Raw genomic sequence first — 17,291 nt, forward strand, 5'->3', positions numbered from 1 at the left:
AAATATAGAAGTTTGCACCATTTTTTGGATGCATGCAATTACCTTGCTTCAATGAGATGCAAGGTAGGCATTCCCATCTAAAAAATGGTGCTATCCCCATAGCCCCATATTTATTCCCCTCTGTTAAAATGACGCATGGGTGGGATCAAGGGCCAAATAAAGCTTGCTTTGCACCATTATATAACATCTGGGTCGGACCAGGCATTAGGGGACCTGTGGACCAATTTCCATGGTTAAACACCATGGAATGGGTCCACAAGTGCCCTCCTCAAGCCCCAGGAACACACCCACCCCCACCAGAGGGACTTCGGAGGATGTGGGATTCCATCCCAAGTAAGTCTGGATAAATATTTATTTTTTTGCCATTAGGGGCCCTAACTTGGGACCCCCTGCACGGCAAAGGGTGCAATGATCATGGCCAGGGGACTCTTGTCTCCTGTGCTGGCCATTGGGGTGGTGGGCATGACTCCTGTCTTTCCTAAGACAGGAGTCATGTTTTTGGAGGTTGTGCACCAGGAAATGGCGCTAGTCTGGTTAAAGGCATTTTTTACCTCTAACAAGGCTAGTGTCATTTTTTGATGCACAACTCCCTCCTTCCCAAGGTGGTAAATCTGGGTAAATATTTTTTGGGCCATCGGGGGCCCTACCTTTGTGCCCCCTGCATGGCACAGGATGCAATGGCCATGGTGAGGAGGGGAATTTGTCCCCTGTGCTGAGCATTGGGGTGGTGGGCATGACTCCTGTCTTTCCTTAGACAGGAGTCATGTTTTTCGTGGTTGTGTGCCAGGAAATGGCGCTAATCTAGTTAGAGGCATTTTTTTTTGCCTCTAACCAGGCTAGCGTCATTTTTTGATGCACAATCCCCTCCTTCCCTACCACCACCCCCATCCGGCTAGCGTCTTCTTTTAAGATGCCAGCCCAAGTTTAGCGCCAGCTTGCACCATCCCATTAATATGGCGCTGGCTGGTGCTGTGGAATGGCGCAAGCCAGTGCTATACTTTTTGCCGCAAAACTGTGTTTGCACAGTTTTGCAGCAAAAATTATAAATCAGGCCCTAAGTATCTACAATGAGGAAAAATGAAAGGTGAGGTCTTTCCCTCACCTGGGCATATAATACATATTTTACACAGTCCCTGCTTATAGTTTCAAGGCACCCCAAACTGGGGCATCTAGGAGAGACTTTGGGGGGTGACGTATATGTAAAAATAGGGTAGATTATAACTTTGGAAGTACCTTAAATTCCAAAGTCCAATTTGCACACATTTTACTTTTTAAAGACAGTCTGCAGGCTTGCCTTTAAAAATGACAGCCAGCAAAGCAGCAGGGCACACTCCAGTGCAGGAAATCTACAGGGCCTCTAAACTCCCCTGCCCTATTATATAATAGGGACTTATAAGTAGTTTAAATCCCCCTTGCCCTATTATCTACTAGGGAATTATAGTTGTCTGTCATTGCCAACTGTAATTGTGACACTTTACCATATATATTTTATTCCGAGCAATGGCCTGGGGCCTATTTAGCAGAGCCCAGGGCATAGTCAGGTCAGTTACCACCAGCATCAGCCAGAAAACACTGGAGTGAATATGCTAAAATGAAGACTTTCTCACAGGCACATTCCAACCTAGGGTATGTCTACGATTTATCCCTCTGCATGGCAGGAGTTGCTTGGTATGTGGAGCAGAAATGGGGAGAAAATAACCTCAAATTAGTGGGCTGCCAAAGGTTGAGGTTTTTCATAGGGAGAAAAAAATCCCAAAAAGTTAACAGGTGCGGTTTTACTTGCACGGTACATTTACAAAAGTGTAAATGTACAACTGCTACATATCTGCTATGTTAATGCTGTGATGGCTCTAAAATGTTAAAGAAGAGAAGGATTAAGATTGAATTGGGTGGGATATGAGGGTGGAGGGAGAAACTGTACTTGAGTGGAACTGGGTCAAAGCAGAATGGATCCAGTTTACCTTGCTGGTGGGAGAAGCTGTTAAAGAAGCTTCTTCAGTTGAAGATTGATTGGGTGTCTTGAAGGCAGTGGTGAGGTGGGATTAGCATGGATGGGGAGCCTGTGGCAGGCTGGGAGAGCAAACTATTCAAACTAGCCTGTGGCCAGCCCACTCCAGCCATTTCATGCTTTCACTTTGAATGACTGAATTTTACCCTTGCACATTTATACATACACCTTAGTAAATAATTCCTTGACAGGTAGCCTACGAGAATATATCAGGTTGTACTCTTTAAACTCCTCCCCACCCCTCTTTTGTGTGTGGGAGGCTGGGAGAGAATATCATCACTAAGGTAGTTTCTGTTTGAGTTCAGAGACAGAAGCTTGACTGACAGGTCACATTGGTGAGTTGAGAGTCTATGATGCGCTGGAGAAGGGAGGGCATGAGCTTTAACATGTGAAATAAGATGAAATTGTTCTGAACGCACTCTTCCTCTCTTCCTGTAGACTAATAATGAAGTCAATGAAAAGATTCTCTTAGTGCGCCTGCAGGAAAAAAAGTTTCTGCTGGAAACGAACAACATCTTGGTGAGCACTCCCTCATTTAAAGGGTGTGTCTACTGGTGCAGATCTTTCCAAATCGCCAAGTAAAGCATAAGGTTTCACACCTGATGTCAGTATTTCCACCAGGAGCAAGGAAATCAAGGGAAAGTCACAAAGGGTTGAGTGACAGAGTAAATTATTTTTTAGGTCGAGCTTTCGACCTCTTATATACTTTAGTATACTTCTCTTCTGGGCTTAAAGCCATCCATTTGTTTGTTTCAGTGTCTTTTAAAAATCCTTGCTTACTAGTGGTCAGTCCTGCCTCTTTGTCCCTACATTTTCTCTTTCGTTCCTCCCACTGGAGCAAGGACTGTATCATTATGCTTCGGTTGTTTATCCGTTCTTTGGGGGGATTCTTTTTTCTTTGGTTCCTACTCTTCTTACTGTTTGCAGCGTCGAAGCTATAGCTGCGTACTTTTCAAAATAGCATCCCTCCCACCTCCTTGTCACATTAGTCCTTTGTTTGTCTTCATGTCTGGTGAAATCAGACCCGTTTGTTGTTGTTTTTCAGTTTTATATAGCGCGAACTGGACCTGAAGGTATTGTAGTGCTTTACATGAGCACCAGTTATGTTACACAGGGACACATTCATTTCATTTTTTTTTTTTGGTAGGCGCAGGAGATTAAATGATTTGCCCAGAATTACAGGATGTTGAGCTGACGCCAAGACTCAAACCTGTTTCCCAACTCCAAAGTCGTCAGCTCTGGCCATTACTCCATATTCTCTCCTCCTTCATTGGGAAAGGCATCTGCAGGAGACACCTGAAAGTGAATACATTGCTCACCACACAATATTGCTTCTTCTAGTCCAGCCCCACGCCCTCGCCAGGAATTTGACTCGGAGAGGCTAGTTAGCAGATACTCCATGCCTTCGGAAATACTGTGTTGTAGAAGCTGGCTTACATTTAAAAACCTATTGCATTCTGGGATTTGTAATTCTGTTTAACATTAATTAAACCAGTTGGATTACATTTCCCTATTGCAGTGGTTTGTGGTAGTAAATACTGGACTGGAATCAGGTGTTCATAATGACAAGAAACCAGCTGCCAACCTTATTAGCCCATTTATTTCCCCCATTGCACCGGCTTTAGTTTCTCCTCCACCTATTGAATGTAGCTTCTACTTTTTGCATCCGCTTGTCAATATCAGAATATAAATATTACTTTCAGAAAATGTAAATGCTTTCACCTGAAGCTCTCTTGCAACTAGGAATTTGTCATCTCTCACTTCACAGCTCAATTACTCTTTTATTTTTTGTATTTTTTCAGAATTTTCACTCTACCAGAAGCAGCACATTGAGATATCATTATTGTACAGTTATGAAGTACTTGTATACTGTTACTGTTTAGTCCACCCTTACCCCACCACCACAACAAGTAGATAGGTAGCCGCTGAGTGCCTCGAAACATGTGTGTCTCTGCAAGGCACTACATGAACACAAGGCAGTGGGATTTGGAGAGACAGCAGACAGAATGGTAGGAGGGAAATACGTTCATTTCATTTTTTTTTTCTGGTAGGCATGGGGAGAGTAAATGATTTGGCCAGAATCACAGGCTGTTAAGCTGACGCCAAGACTCAAACCTGGACCCCCATCTCCAAAGTCGGCAGCTCTGGCTGTTACACCACATCCTCTCCCACCTTGTACAGTAAAGAGAATTCTTGTCATGAACATCTTCCGCATTGAAGTCAGGCAAAAGGTCACGTGCCTTTCATTGTGTTTATGGGTGAAGTTCCTTGCCCTTACGGAGCGAAAAAAATCCTAGTTAGTAACTTGTGTTAATATGCTTGATCCACGCATGGCAAGCCGGACACGGCCTATCCCTTGCGCACTCTGCAGTGCTTAGGGATAGGGCCCCTAGGCGAGGAAAACACATCCCTTGAAACACATATTCATTTGACAGTGATTTCTTCATTGTTTAGATTTTTCTTTTCTCGTTGAAATGCACGGAGAGATTACAGATTAATGTTGTATTCTGCCACGCAGCAGCAGACCCAAGTCTTGCCGGTACCCTCTCTCCTGCGTTGCTTCCAATAACCTAGATAAAATGCATTTTACGTCTAAGGGCTCAATTCCGAGCTGGGGAGAGCAGTGCCTTCAGCAAAGGACAAGTGCTGCCGGTTTCTCACACCCCCACGCGCCCTTCCGTTCACCACCCCGACCCTATTGCCAAAGGCAATGGCTCACCCGTAATCGAGATCTATTGGCTTTGCCAATGCATGTTAATAGTGCGGGAACATTGCATAACATGAATAATATTCTTTAAAAAAACTGTGCAAGCTTACCGGATGGAGGTCGTACTATTTTATCAATAGGTTTTAACTTGATGCGAAGAAATTCTGCTATTTCTTTGTCCTCTTCTTTTTCTCTGTTGACACAAATGAAAAGCGTGTTAAAAATGAAACGTAAACCCACCAACAATGCACAATAGCATGAGGCAATGCATGTATACATTTTCTTTTGGTTTTTATCGGCTATCAGTCACAACACAGCAAGGGCCTTGTTTTAAGTTCAGTGATAACTGAGACTATTTTAATTTTCTGAGGAAATGCTAAATTCTGAAGAGAATGCACTGATAGATGTTCCATCGTCATATGTAAATGATTATGGAAGAAACTGGGCCGGAGGATTCTACTGTATATTTAGCATTCTGACCAGAGATTAGAGGATTTCCAGTTAACACCGCACTCTACATCTGGTCCTAATGGTTCAGTTTAGGCTTTTCACCTACGCAGATGCGCCCCAGTTCCCTGCACTTGGGCTCTTGTGGTCAGAGTGGACACCTGCTCATTAGGAACCTTCAATGCACTCACATTTTATACATTTTTATTCAGTGAGAATGCCGTCCATGGTTGGGATGTAAGTGGGCTTGAGTCTGGAGATTTGTAGTGGAAGCTGTACCCTGCATCCTTTTACGCCCCGCCCACCCCATTTACATCCAAGGCCTGAGCCCTTATTCCCTCATCCTTTCAAGAACCTCTTCATTTCGTGTATGGCTCTAGAGCAGAGGTCTTCAAACTGGGGGGCGGGCCCCCCTAGGGGGGCCTCAAGTGATCCCAGGGGGGGCGCCAAACTCTGTCCAGAAGAAATATTATAAAGATAACATGCCTTTGTTTTAAGCAGAAGCATGTTATTGCAGTTTTAAAAAGATAACAATACCTAACTGCAATGTTTAAATAGGTTTAGACATATTTAAACATTGCCATCTTTCTAAAATAATTGTGAAATATTCTGAGGGGGGGCCCAAAGATTTTTATTTTTCAACTGGGGGGGGGCGCGGCATTAAAAAGTTTGAAGACCACTGCTCTAGAGGAATGGCAGGAGACAGAAAACAGGTCCTTTAGAGCCTGGTTTACTTTGGCTGCTTTAGTACCCCCTGAGTCTAGTTATTGCCAAGGCAGGGAGAGGAGTACCAAAGAGTATTTGGTACTTTAGATTGGCACAACTGGGTGGAAAACCTTAATTGTTCACTAGCCCTAAAAGGGAAATCCCATGTGAAAAGGCACAGCCAAGCCCACTGCCTTGTTGCCCTTTCTTGCAGTCTTTCAATAATGTCAAACATTACTTGGAAATTTCCAGTAAATAGGTCAAGACTTCAATTTAAGTGAATGATCCTTATTCCAGGAATTTCACTCACCCTATATTCATGGAAAGGAGATGGGGTAAGGTCCGCCTGTATGGATAACATGATCAGTAATTCCTGAGAACTACCAAAGAGGTTCTATGTTAAATATCTGATAAAAAATAAAACATAATCCATTTAAATGCTTTCTCAATAGCAAACCACGTGAAGACTGGTTAGCGTGGGGGCTTCTCTTAAAGTCAGCAATGAGGGAAAAGTTCCCTGTGAAGTAATTGAGTTGACCTCAATATAGCTGAGGCACCTTTGCCTTTATTACACACATGGATACTGAAAAGAGCAAAAGAATGAAAAAATAAATGAATGTGTCAATAGAAAAGGACATGTACTTGTACTTCCCAAATATGTTCTATTGGATAATTTTCAGTGTCACCTGCAGTGAAGCCCTGGCTGTAACTAATAAATAGTTTGTTGTTTGCAAGCTAAGGTATCCTAATAATATCTGGTGAATCCTTACACTGAACATTTCAGTGCTACTTCTGAATCAGAAAACATCATGCACAACCGAATGCTAGTTATGTAACACACTGCCATTTGATTTTAAAAATTCAATCTTTTTAGGTCTGGCTTTGCCAAGAACTTCTGACTTTGCTAAAATTATATGACCAATATACTTACTCATTGGGGCTTTATGCTAACCCTCTTCATCTATTGGTCTGTTACTGTGCCTTTCACTTTTGTTCTTCCTCCTTCTAGAGCATACAACTTGGGGAAATTGATCAGGCCAGTTCATCCACGAGCAAAGTGTGCCATGAGTAATGGCATTCTTCCCTTTCACAATGACTACATCCACACACAAAGCAGTTCCCTTCAGTTCCAAGGACTACTTCGATAATATGTGCTTTCGAGACCAAAAATGTTTTTACTTTTAGCCAATGTTCTTGTTTTGCTTGAGAAGAGCATCGCTGCTCTCCAGCAATAAAGTTTTTCACAAACCATGAAAAAACAAAACAAGTATTATTGCTAAAAAGCTGGCAGCCAACACCAGACCCTTTGGCTTTGCACTAGTTTGTTTGTAAATATATCCACTTCTTTTCATTAAATTGCCAGACATTGTTCTCTACCACACTGGCAATGTTATAGTTGTTTTTTAAAACAGAGTTAAATTTGTTACCCATTGCAAGTTTACCATTCTTATTACCTTGAAGTTTCTGATTTTTATGATACAAATAATATTTCCGGCTGTGTGTACATGGTGTCTTTTCCATAACAGTAATTTTAGGAATAGTTGTAAGAAAATAGAAGTTAGTGGTCGTCAGATCATTGAAAATGTTTGATAAACCCATACAATTAGCATGTTCAAGGCTAACATCCTGCGTGTCTGTTTTCACCCTTATTGAGCACATGTGACTCTACTCCTACAAAAGCGAGGGACAGTGGGTCATCGGCTGCAAAATAATAATGGACAGTGTATGAAATATGGCTAAAGGCCAGAGTATCTCCAGCTGGTAAATGTTTCCCATGCGAGGAAAAATAAAGAATAGCTGCATGTGCTACTTAAACGCTTGCTAAACTTAATCATAAATATAGGTAATCATCAGAAGTAAATCTAGGAGCAGCGCATGCCTGAATCTTACTGATTTACATGTATACAATTAAGGATTTTTGTTAATCTTCTAAAAGTCAGAGATCTAAGCAAATGAGGGGAGACAACCTATTTCATGTGGTACTCTAAGCCCTAACAATAGTGACCAAAGTACAGGCTATGACCTTATTTTCCTAGGATAATTTCTTGATCTGGCCTTATAGCCACAGGCCCAAGTGCAAAATTCTTTGCTTGTATGTAGCTTCAACGTCAGCATTGACCAACTTGACAAAAAACAGCCAGGGATCTTGTTCAAAATCAAGACGCCCAGTATTTTAGCCAATTGGTCACTGAACCAACACATGTGGCCAGCCTCACATTGCAACTTCTATTCTCAAACAATATTGTAACTATGAACTTAACAGTACTTCCTCAATCGTGTTTGGGTCACTTTCCAATCAACTTTTAACTCTTGAATATGATATATCGACCACATTCTTACAACAATCAGACTTCTAAACCTGGTCCTAGCTCATGCTACACAATATAAAGAAGACTTCAACGTTAACAACATAATAAGAATGCAACTATTTAACACGCTCAAATTCAGGGGTTATGCAGATGATGCTGCAGCAAAAACACAGCCCACACCATGGACAAGCTGCCCACCAAATTTAGAAAGATAAAAACTAGACTGAATACAAGCAACAAATGCCTTAACACAGAGTTGGCAAAACTAAATCAAGAATGTTGTCAATTGGAATGCCACTGGGAGACATCACCCACTTAGGAGGCTAAATCACATTACAAAACACATTGCAGCATCTAACAAAGTCATAAAAAGAGCATAACATATTTATGTCAGCAAATGACCTTACAAAGCCCCAATCTAAATAAAATAAATCTGCAATAATTATCAAGAACTGATCAAGCAAGTAGCTCCAAGTATTAAAAAAACAAGTTCAGCAAAAATATGGCTACAACACCGAACTTTTTCTTGAAACAATTAAAAAAACCATTAACAATAAAGTACGATATATATTTAGATTGAAATTATAAAAGAAACAATTAAAGCAAGCATAGAGTACCGTAATCAAATTATTAAGTGTATTCCAAATTAGAATAAGTATTGAAGGTGGTTTACAATTCTTATTGAAAGAAAACTCAATTCAGTTTTTCATAAAAAATCAATAAAACCAAGCTTTAATAGATAAAACATTCGCATTTTCCAATTCATATTAATAGATTTGACACTGAAATCAAAAGACAAAATAATTGCATATCTTCACACGATGTAAGATGTACAATAGCAGTGGAAAGGTTTTGAGACTTTACCTCAAAGATCACACCAGAACTTGAAGCTAATTGAGTAAACAAATAGTAAATGTTTTAACATACCAGATTCCTTATTGTAGCCAATAATATGATTGACAATTTTGTTTCAACTAACCCCATATGTGACCAATAAGTTATTTAAACTAAATGTATTAGCCTGACAGACAGAAAATGGTAACTAATTTGAAATGTTATTGACATATTACATTACCACATTTTTTCATTGTTTAATTGTATAATTATCCTGTAGAATAGGATTCCAAAATACACTAAATTTAAATAAATTTATAGAGTTGATTGATGGAAATTATGTTTTGTATGCTTTGAAAGCAATGAGACAAAATACTCTAGGGAAAGTGAGGAAATGTCCTAGGTCTGAACATTTAGCAAATGGAACAGAATTGTGTATTCATTCATTATAGTATGACATAACAGGCCATAGTAATGATACTTGCAAGACGGAATATGAAACTTATTACGTACTTCTGAGAAAGAAATTATCATATTACTTTGATAATTATCTGCTGTAATATAGAATATTCCAGCTTTAATTCAGGGTCCCTAATAAGAGATTTGTTTATTCAATTTATTTATGGGAAAGTACCACAAAATTATTTCTTAGGATTTGTATTCCTAGTATGAAGTTTGGTAGCTAAATGGAATAAAGCTTGCATAGTTACACTAATGATCATTGAATATGATCCTAGATTTATAACATCAGTAGTTCAAATTGCAGACAATATTTTACTCTCAAACCCATTTGAGTAGTAATTCTAACTCAAAATCATAGACCCAGTAGACACTTTGTGCAATAACAAACGAGGAGTGATATTTAAAAAAATTAGAAATACCAAATCCACCATTCAATTTAGAAACTTGTAAACAATCATAATGAATACTAGGGGCTGTATTATTCAAAATAACCTTAGTTATTATTTTGTTTATATTGCTGAATAAAGTATGAGGAAACTATACTGACAATGTAAATAAAACATATCCCTTTTTTAAGTTTATAACAACTGTACTTTCAATAGCATTTAAAAAATAAGGGGTATATTTATAAACCCTTAGCGCCCCTTTGCGCCATCATTTTTTTACGCGAATGTGGCCGAACAATGGCAAAATCCTTGCGCCATATTTACAAAGTAGCACAATGCATGCATTGCACCACTTTGTAACCTTTTGTGCTACATTATGCCTGCATCAGAGATTTCCTTGCGTTAATTTTTATGGCACTTTGAACGCCTGCTCAGAGCAGGCATTAAAAGGGGGCTTCCATTACTTCTAATGGGCCCCTTTGTACTCTGCAGGAGTATGCAAAACCAGATGGATTTCAAAGAATCCTGGGCCCATATTTATACTTTTTGACGCACAACTGCGGGCGCCTTATTAATGGAATGACGTTAGCCAGCGCTGCGGACTGGTGTGCGTAAAAAAAAATGACTCACACCAGGCAGCGCCGGCGTATGGGAAAATGGGGGTTGTGCGTCAAAAAACGGTGCAAGTCAGGTCTGAGGCAAAATTCAGGCCTCAAACCGGATTTGCGCCATTTTTTTTTACGCCCAACCTCCATTGACATGACTCCTGTCTTAGCAAATACAGGATTCATTCCCCGTTGCCCAATGGCCATGCTCAGGGGACGTATGTCCCCTGGGCATGGTCATTGGGCATAGTGGCATGTAGGGGGGCCCAAATCAGGCCCCCCTATGCCACAAAAAAACTGAAAAAAATACTTACCCGAACTTACCTTTCCTTCCCTGGGATGGGTCCCTCCATCCTTGGGTGTCCTCCTGGGGTGGGCAAGGTTGGCAGGGGGTGTCCCTGGGGGCAGGGGAGGGCACCTCTGGGCTCCTTCCGAGCCCACAGGTCCCTTAACGCCGGCCCTGACCCAGGCGTTAAAAAACGGCACCCATCAGGCTGTGCGCCGTTTTTTAAGGCCTGCCCCCTCCTGTGCGTCAAAATGACATCAGAGTATAAATAAGGGACACAGGCCTTAAAGTCATTTTTTGGAAGGGAACGCCTACCTTGCGTATAATTAACGCAAGGCTGGTTGCATATAATTAACGCAAGGCTGGTTCCCCCTTCCAAAAAATGACGCACATGGTGGAATTTTGACGCCCGCGGGGTCGGACGTTAAAGTATAAATATGGGGCAGGGTTTGCGCCGATTGTGCGTCAAAAATTTTGACGCACATTCGGCGCAAACAGAGTATAAATATGCCCCCTAGTATTTTGTAATACATTAGCAGTGCATAACACATTTAAAGGGAAAACCACAGTTTTATTCATGACCCTGATGCATAACTGTTAATCAGATTACAATACAATAAGTGGAATGGTGTGAAATGGATCATTAATATACAATAAAACCCTGTCTGCCTATGCAGATCCTTTTAGAACTATCTCACTAATATTGATACCTTAAGTGTCTTTCCAATTATGAATGAGACATAACAATGGGCCAATACCTAATAAAAATAACAGAGGAAATAGGGGACATCCCTGCCTAGTCGTTCCGAATAATGTAAAAGAGGAGGGATTAATGCCACTGGCATTTAATTTTGCAGAATTGGTGAATTTAGTGCTTCAACCATCAACATAAAGTTAGAACAAAATGAAATGCTTGCATAGTCTTAACTAAAAATAATCGAATCAAATGATTGTTTTCATCATCCATAGCCAACAACCCTGCAGGATATATAATTGCATACAAAGTATTCTGGTTTTGTGTGATGGTATCCTACCTTTCGTAAAACTAGAGTGGTCTGGGTATTATAATGGAATTCCAAATCAGAGGAAACCTGGTTGCCAAAATGTGTGTATAAATCTTACATAAATCTTAGTCTTGATTGACAAGAGAGATTTGAGATTAGAAACCAATGTGTGATCTTTGTCGGGTTTAGAAAGAACAGCAATTGTTGCCTCTTTAAAAGGGTCTTTAACTGAACCATTGTTTGCAAAACTCCTGAAATAGAGTGAAAAAGACAGAAGATAATTCGGGACTGAAATATTTATTATATTTCGCTGGAATACCATCAGGACTGGGAGTTTTCTTACAATTTAGAGATTTAATTGCTGCATAAATGTCTTCTAAAGTTAGCATCTACATTGCTTATATCTGATTATGATAGAATGGGTAATTTGTAATTAAGTAAAAATGGAGCATTGTTTGTGTCCTGAAGACCTAGAGATTTGGTATGGCAATTTGAATAGAAGACCCTAAATTCTTTAGCTGTCAATGGCAGAAAGTAGTACTTGGTCATCTGAACATCGTAAAGCATGTCTCTGATTTTTACCTTTAACTTTTATGATATATTGGACCAGACATTCGCATTAAACTGAAAATATACGTTTTATTTATACATAAAACAACCAGCTCATTTGCTGAAAATGATGTTATATTCCAAATCTTTCAATTTTGGCAATTTGTTTCTCCAAGGAACTAAATAATTTATTTTCATAATCCATACCCAAAAGTGTGGTTCTTCTTTTAAATCTGTTAAAAGCATCCCAATGGGTAATTTTGGAGGTGTCATCTGATTTATTAATATTCATGTAGAGAAATGGTGGCTTATTATTTAGATACTTATTAGATAATTTAAAGTCAGTGTTCATTCTCCATCTGGGGGTGCTCCTGGGAATATTCTCCAGTTTCAGGGCAAAAGAAATTAAAGCAAATTCTGACATGGTGATGGGTTCGGTATTAGTCTCAGACATCGTGTGACACACATTTCTTGAAACGAATAATCCATTTGTGAGTGTATGGAGAGAGCATTTGAGAAGAAAATGAAATCTTTACTACTAGGAAACGTAAGTCTCCAGTGATCAATCACCTTGGTGTTAGCCAAAAATGCTTTGAATAATACATGTGATTTCATACCTTTAAATCTAAGGGATGAAATTTGATCTAACAATGGGTCTGAAATTATATTAAAATCCCAACTAACAACTGGAGGTACATTACCAACATTCACTTTTTCTGATGATAAAGTTTCCCAAAATATAGGGTCATCATGAATAGGAGAACAAACATTAGCTAAACGAAGAGAGCAATTGTCAATCTAAATATGAACATATATCTAGTGGCCTTCACAATCTTTATAACATTTAAGAGATGAGTGGTAGTTTATGATAAAAGAGTACAGCTACACCATTTTTAACCTTTTGCTGAGAGGATACAACATGACTAATCCATCTCTTTATCATATTATCATCTGTGTGTGTTTCTTGGGTAAAATATATATCTGATTTATATTCATTTAGATAGTCTAATATTTTCTGTGCTTTACATTCAGGGAAGCATTTTTTTAAACATTCTTGTTATTTGTAAGTGTTTCTATTGATCACACGTGAACACATGTAATATGATTTATGTGAATAAAGAACCAACAGGTAAGTAGCCCACATAAACAGACAAAGAAGACAGACAGAAAAAGTTCCTAACAAGGAAAAACATGATGTGCAATAATGAGACAAATGAGGTACAATCCAAGGAGAGAATACTGCGCCAGAGTGACCTGTTGATAAATTAAATGTATTAGTAAATATGCAGATATGAACATTAATCATTACTAGTAGAAGGTTAAATGTTCATGACAACAGGGTCATGCTGGTCCAGATAAGCAATCAATTCTGTAGACGAAGTGATAAACAAGATATTCTGTAGGCAAAGTGATAAGCAATCAATTCTGTAGGTGAAGTGACAGATTTAGAATTGTCATTGTTCCAAATTCTTGTGATAGATGGATCAAAAAGCCCATATTTATAACCAGCCTCTCTACACCCCCCACCCCAGGGGTGGGGTCGGGGGTGTAAGTCAAAACATTGTTTGCCTATATTTCCTTTGCAAAGTCCTGGTGAATAAATATTTTATTGCCTTAAACCATTAAGGCTGGAATTTCTCATACAGCTTTCCCGATGAAGATGATGATGCAACACGTTGAATATTACTTTCCTTTGGATGGACAGTAGAAAATAAGGCTTGGGAGACTTTCCTGTCTACTCATGGTGGCTTTTATTAACGTTCTCAAGTCCCATACATGCAGGGAATATGGCAAGATCTTATAACCCGAGGTTTCTTCCAGTCGGTAATACTCTTCTAAGTAACATACGTTCTCACTGTCTTGGGGTGTAGATTCTGAATCAATCAATCAGGATTCATATAGCACTGCCAATCACCTAATAGGGTATCCAGGCGCTTGTAGGCCTCAGAAGGCTCATTTAAACAGCCAGGTCTTGAGGGCCCTTCGGAATTCGGAAAGTGAGTCAATAGTCTGGATCTGCGTAGGGAGGCTGTTTTCTGCGATGTAGGAGTAGGAGTGTCCTTCGCTTCTGTTTTGGTAGATGTGAGGACGTGAGCAAGTGAAAGGGAAGCAGAACATAATTTGACAGTTTGGTGGAAGTTACAGCGGTGGTTAATGTAGGCGGGTCTTTAGTTGTGTAAAGCCTTGTCTGCTTGGGTCAACCTCTTGAATAGGCATCTCTTCTGTGCGGGGAGCCAGTGTAGTTTGATGATGTGGGATGTGATGTGGGTTCGTGGGGGGAGGTCAAGGAAGAGGCTGGCTGTGGCGTTCTGTATGGTTAAAAGTCTGTGTAGAAGGTGTGTGGCAATTACTACGTAATAGTCCAGTCGGCTGATGATGAGGGCCTGTGTCAGAAGCATGCACAGAGTGAGGAAGCAGGCAGAGGAGACAGCGTTAATCTGTGATTTCATGGTGAGCTTATTATCTATGATGATTCTGCTGTACTCAGTGGATATGGGTGTGGGTCCCCGGTCTGAGGGCCACCAGGCGTCCCTCCATGGGTTGTTGTTGTTGCCAAAGATCAGTACTTCCGTCTTGTCCCTGTTCAGCTTCAGGCAGTTGTTCTTCCCCCAGTTGGCGATGATTGCCATGCATCTGTGGGAACTGGTCCTGTTGGTGGCAGGGTTGTTGGTAAGTGAGAGGATGAGTTGGGTGTCATCTGCGCAAGAAGTTATGTTGTGGCTGTGAGATCTGTTGATGTTGGCCAGTGGAGCCATATATGTGTTGGAGCGTGGGGATGAGCCCTAAGGGACACCGCAGATTATTTTCCGGTGAGGAAGGAGGTGATCCATCTGAGTGTGTCCCCTTGGATGCCGTTGTGGTTGAGTCTTTCAATTACCATGTGGTGTGATATTGTGTCAAAGAATGCAAAGAGGTCAGTGAGGATTAGAGCTGCTGTTACTTCTTGGTGAAGGATGGTTTGGATGTCTGTGATAAGGGCAGTCTCAGTGCTATGATTACTGCAGAAGCTGGCTCCAGGTGTGCTTTGAGTTGCCTGTTGATAGCCTTTTCCTGTACCTTTTTTAAACTTGCCTTTATTAGCATTTTCTCTGTTACGTGAATATAGATCATCAATAAGGTTACATCCAAATAGAGTGTTGTATGGATTACAGCATAAAATTGCATAGATCAAGCATTACGTAATCTGAGTCTCACCCGGCATGAACTACAAACAATCACCCCAGTCCATTATAGCACACCCCAGCTATATAATTCTGTTCATCAGGTACAGCGCTATGTCTCTTTATTAGGTAGTAACCCACCCAGGGAGGCATCCCACTGTGGGGTCATTGGGTATGTTTCCCCTAGGATCATCAGGTTATCTTCAGTATAAGTTCTTATGTAGTCAAACATTAAAATAACAATTTAACAATAACCACAGGAACCATGGCTAATCCGGATACAGTCCAGTCATATCTAGCTAGGTCCAGTCAGTGACAGCATATATTTGGCAAAGTAATACAGCATGTTATATTGTGAAAACAATGGGGAGGTATGTGTCGGAGTGTTGGGTAATCCTCTCTCCTTCTGTGCATAACATCCCCTGCGTGTGGACTTGATGTGTGAGGGTGGAGCCAGGTGGGGCACTCTGTATTTATTATCTAATCTCTCCCCTATCAGTCAGGTTACACTAACTCACCCTGGGTCCCCTCCGTGTCCAATTCTGATGTTTGTGAGTCCTGAGTGGAATGCAGGGATGTCCAGAGACCCAGGTCTTATAACATGTCACTCCACAATTCTAACTCCCGTTTGGCATTCTCGTCGGTGCAGAGCGTTTTTAGTCTCTTCTCTTCAGCAGTACCCCACTCTCAAAGGTCTGCCCATCGTCTCAGCATAGGGGGCCTAGCATGGGTCCAATATATTGCAATATGGCATTTTGCCAATACTAGCCCTTGCAGAGCGAACCGATAATGCATTTATTTTCCTTTTTTAGGGAGGGGGAGTATGCCTAATAAGCAGTGTTTGGGCGAAGGTTCAATCTGTATTGTAGTGATTTCTTTCAGATCATCAATGACGATTGCTCAAAACCTCTGCAGTCAGGAGCAATCCCAAGTCACGTGTATGAAGGATGCCTGTGTGAACCCACATTGTGTGTAGTTTATATCCTGTGGAGTCTTTGGGGGGTGAGGTAGGTATCATATAAGTAGTGGAATTGGGTTAATTTGAAACAAGCATTGCTTGCCACCTCACAGACTTGTGCAAAAGCCTTCCTTTATTCCAAATCGATAAGAGGGGTCTCCATATCTGGGACCCATCTGTTCCACACTATCCCCACGTCTACCCTACGATTGGCTTTAAGTGCTTTGTATATCTGAGATGTGACTTTGGTGTCATAATGTGTGGGACTCCACTGGCTTCTCTGGGAAGGAGGGCCACAACTTCCTAATTACATGAGAGATTTTAGCATACTGCAAATGTTGACTTGAGGGTAGCTGATAGCTGTCTCCTGCCTCATTTATTGTGAAGAATGTCCTGTGTTGTTATAGGTCCCCTACTGTTGTACAGCCACCATTCTACCATTTTGTTAGGTCAATTACCGTTTGTGTGTGCCAGAAACGCTGCAACCATTGTAGGGGTAGTAATTTTACGTAGGGGGCATGTTTGAGTATGATTGTGACCGGCCCCTCCCATTTTTCTGCTACCTGGTGGACCAGAAATGGTGCCTCGCTAGGCACTCCCCGTCCCTTAATCAGGCATCTGAGGATATCTCCCACTCCTCCCTCCTCCCTAATGTCCTAGTAGTTTCTTTTCAGTAGTCGATTTGTCTGTGCACCATTGTATGGTGTACTGTAGGAGTCCCGTGAAGTAATACAACTGCAGATATGGGATCCCCAGCTCCCCCAGCTCTGGGTCAAGTTTTACCACCTCCAATTTAACTCTACTTTGTTTACCTCCCTATATGAGGGACACCAGGAGTTTGTTGAGCTTTATAAATGTGCCTTTGGTGAT

The 17,291-nt window shown here is 40.8% G+C and overlaps 1 protein-coding gene across 1 annotated transcript in view; it reads right to left on the reverse strand.

Annotated features, from left to right (window-relative positions):
- The window catches only part of BMERB1 (bMERB domain containing 1), a 652,653-nt gene that overhangs the window by 6,571 nt on the left and 628,791 nt on the right, over positions 1-17,291 (reverse strand). Inside the window, exon 5 of the mRNA XM_069210218.1 lies at positions 4,826-4,908. Coding sequence (XP_069066319.1) covers positions 4,826-4,908 — 83 coding nt within the window. The remainder of the gene's footprint in view (positions 1-4,825; positions 4,909-17,291) is intronic.

This window comes from Pleurodeles waltl, chromosome 10, assembly GCF_031143425.1.
Source record: "Pleurodeles waltl isolate 20211129_DDA chromosome 10, aPleWal1.hap1.20221129, whole genome shotgun sequence".
In the NCBI taxonomy this organism is placed as follows: Eukaryota; Metazoa; Chordata; class Amphibia; order Caudata; family Salamandridae; genus Pleurodeles; species Pleurodeles waltl.